General features: G+C 40.4%; 3 protein-coding genes across 3 annotated transcripts in view; 2 read left to right on the top strand and 1 right to left on the bottom strand.

Annotated features, from left to right (window-relative positions):
• Window positions 1-6,848, top strand: part of bcan (brevican) — a 34,178-nt gene extending 27,330 nt beyond the window's left edge. Inside the window, exons 12-15 of the mRNA XM_071206012.1 lie at window positions 717-799; window positions 3,982-4,126; window positions 5,290-5,472; window positions 6,167-6,848. Of these exons, the coding sequence (XP_071062113.1) occupies window positions 717-799; window positions 3,982-4,126; window positions 5,290-5,472; window positions 6,167-6,270 (515 nt within the window). The 3' untranslated portion in view covers window positions 6,271-6,848. The remainder of the gene's footprint in view (window positions 1-716; window positions 800-3,981; window positions 4,127-5,289; window positions 5,473-6,166) is intronic.
• Window positions 1-17,323, top strand: part of LOC117460575 (killer cell lectin-like receptor subfamily B member 1B allele C) — a 461,418-nt gene that overhangs the window by 57,947 nt on the left and 386,148 nt on the right. The gene's annotated exons all lie outside the window — the stretch shown is intronic.
• The window catches only part of hapln2 (hyaluronan and proteoglycan link protein 2), a 38,718-nt gene continuing 30,600 nt past the window's right edge, over window positions 9,206-17,323 (bottom strand). Inside the window, 5 exon segments of the mRNA XM_071205768.1 lie at window positions 9,206-10,676; window positions 13,027-13,143; window positions 13,146-13,208; window positions 13,877-13,993; window positions 15,158-15,514. Of these exon segments, the coding sequence (XP_071061869.1) occupies window positions 10,399-10,676; window positions 13,027-13,143; window positions 13,146-13,208; window positions 13,877-13,993; window positions 15,158-15,514 (932 nt within the window). The 3' untranslated portion in view covers window positions 9,206-10,398.

Raw genomic sequence — 17,323 nt, 5'->3', positions numbered from 1 at the left:
CAGGCCAGGCATGTGTACTACAGCGACTCCAGCGGGTCGAGTGCTCTCGTGTGGACGGACACGTTTATTGAGCCGTTTCCGTGTGGACGGAAGACTTTTTTGATATCGAATTCGGTTCATTTTCGTTTTCGTCTCTGTGTGGCTCTGTGAGCATGAGCGAATGACATACAAGCAAAGAAGCTAACAGAATTAGCACTTGAGGCTAACGTTAGCTAGCATCAGAATCAGAATCAAGTTTGTTGCCAGGTGCGTTTACACATACAAGGGATTTGCTTTGGTGTCTGGTGGTGCGAACATAAACAAACAAAAACAAATAAGCTGCAAAGTAGGTAAAAAAAATAATATATAAGGATAATAAGTATTTTTAAGAAACAATTTAGCATTAAAAAAGGACAAGTATTTACACCAAATTTCTATTTAACTATACAAATAAACCTTAAAAGCTAAAACAAAAACACTTAGGACAATGAGTATACGGCAAACTACAGTGCATTATATTTTAAAGTGGAGTGGAGAAATGTGCAAAAAGCAGTCAGAGAGTCGAGCATACTTCTGTTGACAGATATTGTTGTAGAAAGGTGCTTTATACTTTATACTTTTACTTTCAAATACTTTTACTTTCAAATACTTAACACCATTCATAAAATACGGCGTACAGTTACAGTGCATTAACCCTTCTTTTTATTTTCTCCTCACAATCTTTTTTTATTTTTCAGAGAGAGACAAAGAGTACCAGTGGATCGGACTGAACGACCGAACCATCGAGGGAGACTTCCGCTGGTCGGACGGGAACCCTCTGGTACTTCTGTCTGTTCTATAGGTTTCAGTGCACGTAAATGGTCTGCAAAGGTTAAAATCCCTGTGAAACTTGTCCCAGTAGAGGCGCTAAATCAGGGGTGTCCAAACGTTTTTCACCGAGGGCCACATACAGAAACTATATGAAGGACTGGGCCACTCACTAGAGGTATAGCGCCTCATGAGTTCAGTTATAAGTTAGCAAAATCAATCAAATGTAGGTACATGATGCTTGTGAGTGATGACCCTTAGATGTGGGAATTTTTTGACCCGGTGAGGTGGTTTTCTTAGAGTATCTTTGTAATTACATTTTTTTATCATTTCATATTCCAGCTATTCCTCAAAAAACATGTTTTGGATATCATGCCATTCAAATTTTAAATTTACATTAAAAGAAATTGTAGTTTTTGTATTTCTACCCCAAGTGGGTCAAAAATGACCGTGAACCAAAATATAATACTAAATATTATAAAAGTGATTTTTCTAAACCAAAATGACAAAAATGGCATAAAAACACATTATTCTAATACGGGTCCTTTTCGACCCACTTATGGAAGAGTGTAGGCTCCAGCCACTCCGGCATCTTATGGCGCGTTTCCACTGCAGCGGGTAGCTCGCTTTAAGCGTGCCGAGCCGTGCGGGGCCCGTTTTTGGTTGCGTTTCCACTTGGCCTAGTTTTGGCCCGGGGCTACTTTTTCACCTTTTTTCTGGCCCGACTAAATCGTAGTTCGAGGGCCAGGAACAACCAGGCTGAGTCGGGCTGAGTATGCTGAACTAGAGAGAGAATCGCTGGCAAGGGGCTACGACTACAACAAGATGAACATATTTGACCGTGATTTAATTGTAATACACGTTTCTAAATGATGCCGAAGTAACAACATACTGATACCGGTTAGTAAAACCATGAATTAATGCTTTGACAAGTCTGCAGACAGACGGCAGGCGAAAAATCTTTTAAAATGCGTGTTTTCTAAATGGAGCTTGGCTAAGCTAACGTTATATATGCTCCGACCGTCCACACTCACAGCAACGGCCTACAGACATAAATAAACCAGCGACTGTATTCGCCATGACATAGACAGTCTGTGGTTTGTACTTGATTAACTTGTGTCTAGTTTCTGAACAGATGTGAGGAGCTGTGAGCTCTGAGTGCTAAGAGCTAACGGCTGTGTTGCTTTCTGGGGCTCTCATTGAAGATGACGTCACGGCTCCGCCTACACTGCGTTACTATAGTAACTACCCCAGTTCCTAAACTGTAATGGAAGCGCAGCATTAAAGTGAGCCGGGCCTAACAAGGCCTAACCAAACCGAGCGAGGCTGAGCGAGGCCTGCAGTGGAAACGCGCCATAAGGGTTAAAACAGAAGCCTCAGATTGATTATAATAAGGAGAAACAGGAAGGGTGTATTTCAAGCTTGATATGTAAACCGGTCATTTCTTATCGACTAAGATATGCTAGAAAATATTTCCACCTTTAACTGACTGAATTTATTCGAAAAGTGGTCTTATTCACACATGAATACTACTTTGTAATATATGTTTACATTTATATTTAAGAAGTACAATATAAGACGAGCACAAGTTTTATTTGTGGGCCGTACTCCATGATACTTTTTTAATTTGCTGAAGGCCGATTATAGCGGCACAAACTCTGAGTTATTTCTCTGAGAGGCTGAAATGTGCTCTTGCTGTGACGCGTTCCGTGTGAGAGTCCGTACTCATTGGGAGTCCAGGGTGTTTAATAAAGACGAAAACAAACAATCTCCAACTCCAGACCCCACGGTCAACAGAAAGTATCTGAGCAATTCTTCCTACATCATATCCTCCAAACCGGCATCCAGCAGGTGACTAAGTGCCGATAAAGCACACCCACGTGGCCATTACCGGAAGTGATAAACAATAACAATTAAACGTGATACAAACTGAAATGGAGATAATAATATAAGTAATAAGTAATGGCAAAACAAGCATTTTGGCTTCAAAATGGTCCACGGGCCGCATTTGGCCCCCGGGCCGTAGTTTGGACACCCCGGCACTAAATACTAATATGAACCTGAAATGAGCTTAATAGCCTATACCGAGTTGAATGAACATTAACTACGCCCCAAAGCCATGGAACAAAATACCTATTATATATATGTTTTAATTATATACAGGCATCAGGGAAGCCAGCTCGGTGGAAGTCTTAAAAAAAAACACTCATTTGAACAATTGAGCCATTTAGGATGCTCCTGCTCTCGCTGCACTTTCTGCACTCGATGCATTTCAACCCGTCATCTTGTTGAATTGCACTATCCTCCTTTTAATTCACGATGTCATCGTTTAACCTAAATGTGTTTTCTATCTACTCTCTGTGTGATATCAATGTTCAGTGAAATGTGAAGCACTTTGGACTGCACTTATTGTATGAAAGGTGCTATTCAAATAAAGAGGATTATTATTATTATTATGTAGAGTAGTGTTGTCACGATCCCAATATTTTGGTTTCGATACCAAGTCAATAATTGCGATTCCGATTATTTTTCGATACTTTTCGTAAACTAAGGGAAACAGTCTTAAATGTAATTATTGTGCTTTATTTCACACCAGAACCAGAACACAAACTTTTAAACAATGAGAACAATAAATAAAATATATGACAAGAATACACCGGGCAACACTAATTCAGAGGCACAAAGAAAACCTCAAATACACCTGGGAATGAGCAGAATATTCAATGCTCAATGCAGGCCTTTAAAGGTGGGATAGGTAAGTTTGAGAAACCAGCTCGAGATCGCTAGAATTTGAAAATACACAGCCGGAAGAAATCTGCCACTTCCTCACAGAGCCCCTCCCCCAACACACACGAACGCGCACATGACCAATGAGGGCACGAGATAAGTTTGTGCCCCGATGGAAGACTGACAGGCAGGTAGGCCATCCAATCCGTTGTACTTTTTACAGTATCACGGCTTCTACAGATGACATTTTTTTATGGATTTGTTGTCAAAGCACTTCAGATATTCATTGCTATCGGGATGTTAAGAGCATTCCATGGAATATAACAAAAAGTGTATCTCGAGCCGGTTTCTGAAACTTACCTACCCCACCTTTAACTCAGAGTTTTTTTACAACGTGGTATTGCTACTCTTCCCTGAGGAAGTACTTCGTTCTGATTTGTTGAGTTCGTTCTTTATTACTTTCCTCAGCTGTATGAGAACTGGTTCGCGGGTCAGCCCGACAGCTACTTCCTGTCCGGGGAGGATTGCGTGGTGATGGTGTGGCACGACGGCGGCCGCTGGAGCGACGTTCCTTGCAACTACCACCTGTCCTACACCTGCAAGAAGAGCGCCTGTGAGTCGCCTTAAGATACTGTGGACAAGAAACAATGGCTCCCAAAAGAGCGACAAGTAGAAACCCAAATGTAGCTACTGAGCCACTGAGGTGGGAAGTAGTGGAGTACAAATACTTCAAAGTCAACTTTATTGTCAATCTTTCAGTTTGTGTGTACAGACCGAGACATCGAAATAACGTTTCACACAATCCCGAATACAAAAACAAATACATATAAAACTATGTATGCAAATATGAATATACACAATCAAAAAATAAATGTATACATGTGCACCCATCAGGCCTAATTAAAAGCACAACAATCAATAGATACAAAATAACAGTCAAATGTATATTAGTGCAAGACTGTCCATAGCAGCGTAAAAAAGTGTCTGGCGCGGGATTTGAGCGTCTGTGTGTGTGGGGAGTTAAAGTCCACACACACACACACACACACACACACACACACACACACACACACACACACACACACACACACACACACACACACACACACACACACACACACACACACACACACACACACACACACACACACACACACACACACACACACACACACACACACACACACACACACACGCACAGACAGACAGACAGACAGACAGACAGACAGACAGACACAGAGTAAAGAAGTTTAGTCAGTACTTCTACTTTACGTATTTTTAAACACGAGTATCTGTACTTCTACTTGAGTAAAGGATGTGTGTACTTCTACTTGAGTAAAGGATGCGTGTACTTCTGCTTGAGTAAAGGATGTGTGTACCTCTACTTGAGTAAAGGATGTGTGTACTTCTACTTGAGTGAAGGATGTGTGGACTTCTACTTGAGTAAAGGATGTGTGTACTTCTACTTGAGTAAAGGATGTGTGTACTTCTACTTGAGTAAAGGATGTGTGTACTTCTACTTGAGTAAAGGATGTGTGGACTTCTGCTTGAGTAGAGGATGTGTGTACTTCTACTTGAGTAAAGGATGTGTGCACTTCTACTTGAGTGAAGGATGTGTGGACTTCTACTTGAGTGAAGGATGTGTGTACTTCTACTTGAGTGAAGGATGTGTGTACTTCTACTTGAGTAAAGGATGTGTGTACTTCTACTTGAGTAAAGGATGTGTGTACTTCTGCCCTCTCTGCTGAGCCACCTCCCCATGTTTCTCTCCGTCAGCGTCCTGTGGCGAGTTGCCCAGAGTTCCCGGTGCTAAGGTGTTCGGGAAGAAGCGTTTGCGTTTCGAGACGAACTCCAGAGTGCGGTACTACTGTGAGGACGGCTTCCTGCAGAAGCTCAACCCCGTGATCAGCTGTCTGCCCAGCGGCCAATGGGAGGAGCCGCTGATCACCTGTATCCAAGGTAAGGCATGGCTCTTCAATGACATCCTTTTTTGAACATAACATCGCAATCACTGTAGATGGTATGTTCAAGACCCTCTAGCTTTTTGTAGAGGGAACCAGGGAGAAGCTGCCTTCAGGGTCCAACACAGAAATACGAAATCCCTGCACCACTCTAACAATGCTAAATCAGTGGAGTATTCTTTAAAGGTCACCTATTATACAAAATCCACTTATATTCCGGCGAGAGTGCGGAAAACTTAAATGTATTTATTTATTTCAAATGTGAAATTTTACCAATATACTCACGAACCACACTTTGAGAAGCACTGGTGGAAAGAGACTCTGAACGTTTCAGGGACAAAGATTCTCTCTCTTTTTGATCCATTTCTATAAAAACCTGTCTGTCATCTAAAGTAACAGACAGAGAATCAGCACTTTGGAAACAGGGCTGAAACAGAGGGGATTATGGGTAATACTGCAATGATCTGCTTGGTGTTTCAGCCAATCAGAGACAGGCTCTGGATATATCTGAGACCTGTGATATATTGATGAAGAACAGTATAATAGACCTTTAAGACATTGGGATAGTTTTCAGAACAGTTTCGGGAGCCCAGGATCATTTGGTTTATCTTTGTGTTGCTCCCTCCTAATGTACAATGCCATGTCTTTTTCTGCTGCTGCAACGCAAACATTTCTTATCTTCTCTTATCCAGTCCCTTCAAAGGAAGAAGACCCAGTGACATCACTTCCTGTGCGGCGTGAGGAGGTCACGGAGGTCACGGAGACAGTCACAGAGAAAACTGTGTGGCTCTTCTAGGACATCAGAAGCCTTTGTTTCTTAAGAGTCAATGTTCTGCATTACAGTTGAACTGTATACATCTAACCTTTAATTAAAATCATTTCGACGCCACCTGGAAAGGCTGTAATCCAAATGTGTGTTTTTCTGTAAAATCGAAATACTTTTGGTAAATTACGTGAGACGAAACCTTAAAAACAACCCGAGCTAAAATGATCTGTGCACATCTTTCTAAAGACTCTCCACTTCTTTTGGTGCGTTGTATTTCTCTGGTTGCCAATATGAACCGTCAGAATGATGAGAGTTTAATTTAAAATGTGTAAATATTATCTACACAAAGACGCACATTTTTGGGGATCAATTAAGTAAAAGTATTTCAATGATGAAACGACATCTTATGTACCGTCTCTTTTCTAGTTTGTAGTACTGTAATACACTTGTAACAATGCAGGTGGTGTTGTTTATCTAATTAACGTAATAAATGTATAATATAGTAAACATGAATATAATTAAAAAGGAGAAATAAAATGGATTATTTTAAAGTTAGTCAGATTTCTTACTGTTGAAAATGTCTTTTGATTAAATGTTTGTTAAAATCTCTTCTGTATTATCTTGATCACATGACTGCAGGAGAGGACTCTTTAAAGTAGAGACACTACACACTGATATACACCTGAACATCAGCAGGAGAGGACTCTTTAAAGTAGACACACTACATACTGATATACACCTGAACATCAGCAGGAGAGGACTCTTTAAAGTAGAGACACTGCATACTGATATACACCTGAACATCAGCAGGAGAGGACTCTTTAAAGTAGAGACACTACATACTGATATACACCTGAACATCAGCAGGAGAGGACTCTTTAAAGTAGAGACACTACATACTGATATACACCTGAACATCAGCAGGAGAGGACTCTTTAAAGTAGAGACACTACATACTGATATACACCTGAACATCAGCAGGAGAGGACTCTTTAAAGTAGAGACACTACATACTGATTTACACCTGAACATCAGCAGGAGAGGACTCTTTAAAGTAGAGACACTACATACTGATATACACCTGAACATTAGCAGGAGAGGACTCTTTAAAGTAGAGACACTACGTACTGATATACACCTGAACATCAGCAGGAGAGGACTCTTTAAAGTAGAGACACTCCGTACTGATATACACCTGAACATCAGCTGGAGAGGACTCTTTAAAGTAGAGACACTCCATACTGATATACACCTGAACATCAGCTGGAGAGGACTCTTTAAAGTAGAGACACTACATACTGATATACACCTGAACATCAGCAGAAGAGGACTCTTTAAAGTAGATACACTACATACTGATAAACACCTGAACATCAGCAGGAGAGGACTCTTTAAAGTAGAGACACTACATACTGATATACACCTGAACATCAGCAGGAGAGGAATCTTTAAAGTAGAGACACTACATACTGATATACACCTGAACATCAGCAGGAGAGGACTCTTTAAAGTAGAGACACTACATACTGATATACACCTGAACATCAGCAGGAGAGGACTCTTTAAAGTAGAGACACTACATACTGATATACACCTGAACATCAGCAGGAGAGGACTCTTTAAAGTAGATACACTACACACTGATATACACCTGAACATCAGCAGGAGAGGACTCTTTAAAGTAGATACACTACATACTGATATACACCTGAACATCAGCAGGAGAGGACTCTTTAAAGTAGAGACACTACATACTGATATACACCTGAACATCAGCAGGAGAGGACTCTTTAAAGTAGAGACACTACATACTGATATACACCTGAACATCAGCAGGAGAGGACTCTTTAAAGTAGAGACACTACATACTGATTTACACCTGAACATCAGCAGGAGAGGACTCTTTAAAGTAGAGACACTACATACTGATATACACCTGAACATCAGCAGGAGAGGACTCTTTAAAGTAGAGACACTACGTACTGATATACACCTGAACATCAGCAGGAGAGGACTCTTTAAAGTAGAGACACTCCGTACTGATATACACCTGAACATCAGCTGGAGAGGACTCTTTAAAGTAGAGACACTCCATACTGATATACACCTGAACATCAGCTGGAGAGGACTCTTTAAAGTAGAGACACTACATACTGATATACACCTGAACATCAGCAGAAGAGGACTCTTTAAAGTAGATACACTACATACTGATAAACACCTGAACATCAGCAGGAGAGGACTCTTTAAAGTAGAGACACTACATACTGATATACACCTGAACATCAGCAGGAGAGGAATCTTTAAAGTAGAGACACTACATACTGATATACACCTGAACATCAGCAGGAGAGGACTCTTTAAAGTAGAGACACTACATACTGATATACACCTGAACATCAGCAGGAGAGGACTCTTTAAAGTAGAGACACTACATACTGATATACACCTGAACATCAGCAGGAGAGGACTCTTTAAAGTAGATACACTACACACTGATATACACCTGAACATCAGCAGGAGAGGACTCTTTAAAGTAGATACACTACATACTGATATACACCTGAACATCAGCAGGAGAGGACTCTTTAAAGTAGAGACACTACATACTGATATACACCTGAACATCAGCAGGAGAGGACTCTTTAAAGTAGAGACACTACACACTGATATACACCTGAACATCAGCAAGAGAGGACTCTTTAAAGTAGAGACACTACATACTGATATACACCTGAACATCAGCAGGAGAGGACTCTTTAAAGTAGAGACACTACATACTGATATACACCTGAACATCAGCAGGAGAGGACTCTTTAAAGTAGAGACACTACATACTGATATACACCTGAACATCAGCAGGAGAGGACTCTTTAAAGTAGAGACACTACATACTGATATAAACCTGGAAATGAGCGAAATATGTCCTCTTTAAATATTGCAAAATATGGACAAATGAATATGCTGACAATTGGACATATCTTTATTGAATAAATTAAATAACATGTAATTAATTTACAGATAAACCGGTACATCCTGTTATTTACAGTTCAGAGTTGTAGCTTCTTTGCTGGAGCTTGCAGGAAGCAGTTTGGTTCATGTTACATGGACAAACATTTTAATTAAATGCAAATGTTCACCTCGCTTAACTTGACTTTCCTTTACGCTCTGAAACGTTATTGTGCATAGCTATGTTTTTATTCCATTTACCATATTCTGCAAGTGCGTTGGGAAGCCAGAGTGCTTTGTGGTTGCATAAATATACGATTGTTTTACTTACCAATTATTTATTTTATGATAATTGATTTTGACAACAAAACCGTTTGGTTTTCATTTGATTGAAAAATACGATCTTTGTGCCCTTTTTGTTCACTTTAAGAGATATTACAGTCAGGAGGGCACAATCTGAAACATCCTGGAAGAAGTGTTTTTTATAAATACTTCAATGTACCTTTGGAGATGGATATGAACCAAACCAACTTTCATGCAGTGGGGCTTTCCGTACGGTGGCCCACAGGTGCAAACACTTTATCAGCCCAAAGCATTTCCATTAGGTTTGACCAACTTGAGGAAACATGTGCAGCCTTTCATTTAACCTTAAAAGCTTAAACGCTGCAAGAATTTCAAAACAGGGACACTAAAAAGTGACGCACACAGCGCTTGGTGACGTTCAGGATTATAAAGCTGGACAACTGTCGGAAACATACCTAAACAAATGTTTTATGGACATATTTTAACAATGTGGTCACTTCTGATGTTACTGCAGATCGGCTGTAAGCTACATAGCTAACGTAGCTAACCTAGACATTTCAGATATACTGACAAACAATAACAGTTATGAGACGACTAACTCCGCAGACAGTTGTCCATCTTTATAATCTCCTAAATGGAAGTGTATTGGTTTGTTGTAGCACCGGCCAACATACTTAAAAAGAAAATTAAACTAGATTAAATAATGACTTTTTCCTTTTTAAAGACATTAACATTTGACTTCAACCTCATATTTCTCCATTACTGTCCGTATCATCGTAGCTGAGATCTCTCTCAGGGCTTTTTGTTGGCAGATCAACTTGTTTAGCAGTGAATTCTGGGACATGTTTTCCTGCTTAAACCGGATCTCTAAGTTGCCCCGCTGTCGAAGTTCTTCTTATTTTCGGGCTACATGTAGCAATAGGCTCCAAACAGAGGCTTCATCTTGTTGGGGAATCCAAACGAGCGCACCCCGGCTTCAGGGATTCCTCCGCAGAGTTCCCGGGGGTTGCTGATGGGAAACCGTACGCTGCCGTCTCTCAGCCACCCGCCGTCGCACTGGTCGTAGTTTTGGAAACGCCAGGCGGAGTAAAGATGGCCGACCAGCGCCAACTCCGCTCCCTGGCGCTGACATGCGTGCCCGGCCTGCTCAAAGGAGAAAGACCCCGAGACGAAGGAGACGGAGCCTGAGAGAGGAGATAAGATAGATGGATAGATACTTTATTGATCCCAATTTGTGAAATTCTTTTAATAAGAGAGCTTTAAATCCAGAACACGTTAGCTAGCTACCACAACCAATTAAGGTCTGCTGACCAGCTGCTGCTGATAGTGCCCGAGACCAGGCTCTAAACCCGAGGGCACCGAGCCTTCGCAGCAGCTGTGAGGTCGGCCCAGACCCTGGGGGTTTTTAAATCTACACTAAAAACACACTTCTTCTCCGTGGCCTTCTCGTCAGAGCGGACCACGACTCTGTGTTTTTTATATTTCTGTTGTAAATTATTGTCTTTTATTGTGATTGTAGTAATGTGTTTTGTACAGCACTTTGGCTCGACCAAAAATCGCTTTTAAATGTGCTATATAAATGAAACTTGATTTTGATTTGAACCTGTCTTTATGGTCCAGCAGAAAGGTCCAACAATGTTTAAATAGAGGATAGAAGCACCACATGTTCATTGGTTATTTATTTGAAAGAAATCCTGTCAACCACTTGACTTTTCGAAATCGCGGACGTCTTTTCCAGCCGAGGAAACAGTATTTTCCCACAGAATTTAACCCACTGGATCAATTTCAGGGATTTGGATATTGAATTACATGTTTTTGACTATGGGGAAATCCAATTCAATACTAATACACTTCTTCAGAGCTTTTTTCACACAACTTGATAAACTGTGGGGCTTATTAGAAAGCATTTGGGACACGAAACCACACTCTACTAATGCTAGTCTTCTATGTTAGCAGAATTAGTCAACCGACACCGAAACTCGGTTCATTTCATGCAATTTGGTCGTATTGTGTTCTCACTGCGTTGAAACACCACTCTGGTTTATTTGGAAACGGTCCAAGACCAACTCTCACGACCTCTCGGTGCATTTTCTTTGGTCTGCATCGATGCACGATTATGAGTTCAAAACCACCCAAACGAGCCGGATATCAAATGAAACTAAATATTGGCTTGTGAAACGCCCTTAAAACATTTGCTTCAGGCTTTCTGTCACCAAGCCAGAGAAACACTGAATGTCCTCGTCCAACATGAGAGTAGCATGCTAACAGAGGTACCAACTGTAGCTGTGAACATGACAGGATGTGTGATGACCTGGAAGAGCATCAGGACTGTTTGAGGCAGATGATAGCTATGTGATTAACATGATGACTCAGCTTCTATGGAGAGAGACATCAAGCATGCTCATTTCAATTCTGACGTGGAGCTAATCTGAATTAAACATTGAATACTGCTTTCTAGTCCTCCATCTTGTGACTGTGTGACTCCCTCTCTTGGATATCAGCATGTGAAGGACACTGTTCAGGAACTAGCTGATGCTCTGTATGTGATGACTGCTTCCCTTCTGGAGAGGATCACAGACACATGGATCAGAGGCTGAAGCTCAAGCCGGGGACCAAGGAGATTTATCTAAAAATCCCAATTTGGGAAATGTTTGCGTTGCAGCAACATAAAAAGACAAGGCATTGTACATTGGAGAAATGAAAAGACTAGAAATAAACAATCCAAAATGTAAACGTCTCAAATAGAAATGAAATAGCATTGAAAAAGTAAAACATATACATATGGAAAATATTCATGTGGAAATACAAATGTACAGTAACAAAATATAAACAGGATATTTTACAATAAAGGTGGGGTAGGTAAGTTTGAGAAACCGGCTCGAGATCGCTAGAATTTGAAAATACACAACCGGAGAAAATCTGCCACTTCCTCACAGAGCCCCTCCCCCAACACACACGAACGCGCACATGACCAATGAGGGCACGAGATCAGTTTGTGCCCAGATGGAAGGCTGACAGGCAGGTAGGCCATCCAGTTACTTTATGGTTGTACTTTTTACAGTATTACGGCTTCTACAGATGACATTTTTGTATGGATTTTTTGTCAAAGCACTTCAGATATTCATTGCTATCGGGATGTTGAGAACATTCCATGGAATATAACAACAAGTGTATTTCGAGCCGGTTTCTGAAACTTACCTACCCCACCTTTAAGAGACATTTAACCTCTTTCTCTCCTTTGATCCTCCGTAGCAGCAGTGTCTTATCAAGTATTAAAGATTCAAAAGATTAAAAGGATTTATAGTGAAATGCACATACTGTAAGCTACAGTGTAGAAATGGCAATGAAAATCTTCTGACCTGAGCTCCTCCAAAAATACAAATAAATAGTGCGAAAGGTATATATACGTGTAAATAGAATATGATTATGTACAAGAACAGAATATGATATTAAATAATGTACATTAAGACAAAAGCTCAAGCCGGTGACGAGTGATATATTTTGTCTAACAATCTTCAACCACTCAAAGCTTACCGGAAGTCTGCGAGGTGAAGCAGAAAGCGTCGAACCGATCCTGATTCTTATCTTTCGCTCCGTAACTGCGGATGCCGGGGAGCAGCTGTCCTCCGCAGGCGGGTCGGGGCTGGATAATGGGTAATGAACCGTGCCGTCCTGCAGCCAGCCGGCGTTACACCAGTCCAGACCCTCCGTCCACGCTGCGGGAGGACAAACACGCGGATTTACCTGCAAGTCCACATGTTACTGTGTGCGAATATTCGCGTCCGGTGTGAACGCAGCATAAGACCTAAATAAAAGCACAACAATCAATATAAATAACAGTCACTTCAATTTCTTTGAGGATGTAGATTAGTGTAAGACTGTCCATAGCAGCATGTGGTGCTGTGGAGTCTGTGGAACAGCCTCTCAGTACAAAGCCAGACTGCTCAGTCTACTGAACTTTTTAAATCTCTGCTAAATACTCCCCTCTTTGCATTTTCCTTTAATACTAGTTAAACATAGTATTTTGACATTTTATGTGTTTTTACGTACGTACGAGGAATTTGACTTGATGTCGTGGTGCATACATAAAAGTGAAACAAAAACAAAAAACACAGATAGAGAACTTGAAAAATATGAAAAATAATAAAAAATATAGTAAAATATAACAGTATTTACATAGAAAATATGGAATAAAAATTGGCAGTATTAAAAAAAGAAAGAAAACAGATATTGTTGTACATTGTGTGCATTAATGTAATGCATAGAGTCTATTATATTGTATTTGTTCCCTGTACAGCACGTTGGTCAACTGAGGTTGTTTTAAATGTGCTATATGGATAAATAAAGATTGAGATTGAAATACAAACTTCTCAGTCCTGTTTACCTCTGTACAGCTGGTGGTATGAAGCTAAAATGCCGTCTTGCTCGGCACAAACCTCCTTCGCCTCGTGGAAAGTCAATCTGTAGCGGCCGTCTTCACTCTGGTACGGGAACACAACTCCTGCAGACAGAAGCAGGGTGTTTTGACCGAAAGTACACACATCCTTTACTCAAGTAGAAGTACAGATACTCGTGTTTAAAAATACTCTGGTGAAAGTAGAAGTACTGACTAAACTTCTTCACTCAAGTCAAAGTAAAGAGGCTTTGAAGTGTACTTCAGTAAAAAGTACCCATAGCTAGCAGCTGCTTTAAAGAGTACCTGACCTCCCTTTATATTAATAGAACAATAATGTCATTGTTAGCTAATGAATGTTTCCATGCTGAACAACGGCAACGTGACAACGTTTCCATTGGTCCCTCTTCTTTGGAGAAGACCAGGAAGTGATGGATACACGGATCGTGTTCCAATCAATAGGCACGCAGTGACTCTAAAGAATAATGACCACGCCACAAACACACATTCAGACTAAAGGAACCAGCTGTTTGGGAAATGAGAGAAGTAGAAAGTACAGGTATTTGAGTTCAACATGTAAGAAGTAGAAAGTACAGGTATTTGAGTTCAACATGAGAGAAGTAGAAAGTACAGGTATTTGAGTTCAACATGAGAGAAGTAGAAAGTACAGGTATTTGAGTTCAACATGAGAGAAGTAGAAAGTACAGGTATTTGGGTTCAACATGTTAAAAGTAGAAAGTACAGGTATTTGAGTTCAACATGTAAGAAGTAGAAAGGACAGGTATTTGAGTTCAACATGTGAGAAGTAGAAAGTACAGGTATTTGGGTTCAACATGTAAGAAGTAGAAAGTAAAGGTATTTGGGTTCAACATGTGAGAAGTAGAAAGTACAGGTATTTGTGTTCAACATGTAAGAAGTAGAAAGTACAGGTATTTGGGTTCAACATGTAAGAAGTAGAAAGTACAGGTATTTGTGTTCAACATGTAAGAAGTAGAAAGTACAGGTATTTGTGTTCGATATGTAAGAAGTAGAAAGTACAGGTATTTGAGTTCAACATGTAAGAAGTAGAAAGTACAGGTATTTGTGTTCAACATGTAAGAAGTAGAAAGTACAGGTATTTGAGTTCAACATGTAAGAAGTAAAAAGTCGTCACAAAAATAAGTAGTGGAGTAAAGTACTGATACCAGAAAAATTTACTTACAGGAACGAAGTATTTGTACTCCACTACTTCCCACCACTGGCTGCCAATGGTCTCCATACTGCTTTGATTACCTTCTATCCTCATAGTAATGACCACGCTCTCGTCCTCGATGCCGTTCACCAGCTCGCAGCGGTACTTCCCCCCGTCATCCAGCAGGAGGCGTCTGATCTGCAGCGAGGCGTCCATGCTGTGAGATCTCCGGAGAGACGCTCGCGCTCCAAGATGGCCGTACGGTTTGAAGGCTTGTGCGTTAGAGATCATGATGATGTTTTCCCGCCCCATGTTCTCCGGCTCCAGCTTGGTCCACTTCACTTTGTAATGTCTGGGTTTGGTTCTGATGATACACGGCAGGGTGGCGTTTTGTCCTCTTCGAGCGACGACCTCGGCGTAAACCGGAGGCTCCAAGAGGTACTTTAGCTTCGAGGTAACTGTGGAAGAACCGGAATCAATCAATCAATCAATCAATCAATCTCCCGCTTCCTCAGTAAAGAACATTGTGAAGGACAGTTCACATCATGGGCACCATCTGTTTGCCCTACAGATGTCTTAAAGCAAAGACAAACATACTTAAAGACAGTTTCTTCCCCAGAGCAATAATTACACTAAACTCCGGCTTGCACTGACACAATATATATATATATATATTTATACACATTGAAACATATTTACTGACCTCACCACCTTCAAAAAACTCACAAAAACTCACCTCTTCAATCTGTATTTTAATCTGTGATTGTTGTTATGCTTGATTTTTATTTGACTTCAACTATATTTATTTGTTGTTCTTTTATTCCCACTATCTCTGTAAAGCGACTTTGAGCACCTGTAAAACCGCTTACTTAAACTGATATATTCCTACACTTTAACTGTATCTGCATATTGAAGTATGAATGCTTGTTGCTTGTTGTCTCCTCCTCAATGTTGTACGTCTCTTTGCATATTTGATGGCACCTTAAAAAAGGAGTAGCTCTACTCATCTCATTGTACCTGTATGATGACAATAAAGGATTCTATTCAAGTCTATTCTATTCTATTTATATAGCCCAATATCACAAACATTACATTTGTCTCAGTGGACTTTACAGTTTGTACAGAATATCAATACGACACCCTCTGTCCTTGGACCCTCACATCGGACAAGGAAACACTTCCAAAGAAACCCCACAGGTAAAGGGGAACATGGGAGAAACCTCAGGAGAGCAACAGAGGAGGGACCCCTCTCTCAGGACGGACTGCAATAGATGTCGTGTGTAAATTGAAAAGATAATACATTTACAACATAGGTAGTCCAGATGTTTGGAAATGCATGTCTCTATAAATAAGACGATGAATCAGGTGGATGTCAAAGGACAGTCAATACCATGCTAATCCCTCATGTAGATAAATATTTGAAGGTTTTGTTTTCTGAATATGGTGACGTTAAAAGGATAAATTAATAATATATATGGCCTGCATTTTCAGACAGTTCAGAAGACATAAATATATGACTTGGTCTCTCTTTGCCCGAAGACCTGGCAGTATTTTTGCACCAGTTTAATACGAATCATTTGCAAAAAGCTCTCATTTTGAATAGAATCAAAGAAAGGCTTGGTAAAGTCACTCTTGAGGGCCGAGGCAGTGATATCCTGTTCACACACGTTTTACTAATCATCTTGAACTTGCATGCTGGGTACTATATTAAAACAGTTTGGCCTACTTAAAAATACTTGTACGAATGTTTGATAAAAGCTTAAATAACTGAAATGTAATGCAACGAATGTAAATGTAACAATTGCCTTCGGGATAACTAAAGTCTTATCTTATCTAATGCTGACATTAGGGGACCTTTATGTATTGTGTGTAGAGATAGCTACTGAAATGAGCATGCTAACTGACTAGCCGTGGCACTTCCTGTAACACCACTTGTTCCTCAGGAGGCGATAGAGAGTCTGACCTCAGTCAATGAAATGCAGAAGAAGAGCCTTATTTATCTCTCCAGCTGCTGAATAAATGCCTAATGCGGATGTGGATTTAAAACCACGCCCATGTAGTTTAAGTTGCATCAAAACTAGTTGAGGTTGAGTTATAGATTATCGCTTATGGTTATATCGTACGTTTCTCATTGAAGTTACTATGCGAATAAAAAAAGTGAACATAGAGACACTGGTCTCGTGGATCAAAATTGATCACATCATCGGCAAAAATAAGATGTCCCCCCAAGCATTAGTGACAATAGCCGCTTCCACACCAAGTACTTT

This window comes from Pseudochaenichthys georgianus, chromosome 16 (genome assembly GCF_902827115.2).
Source record: "Pseudochaenichthys georgianus chromosome 16, fPseGeo1.2, whole genome shotgun sequence".
Classification (NCBI taxonomy): domain Eukaryota; kingdom Metazoa; phylum Chordata; class Actinopteri; order Perciformes; family Channichthyidae; genus Pseudochaenichthys; species Pseudochaenichthys georgianus.
This window is presented reverse-complemented; position numbering and strand designations above follow the sequence as displayed.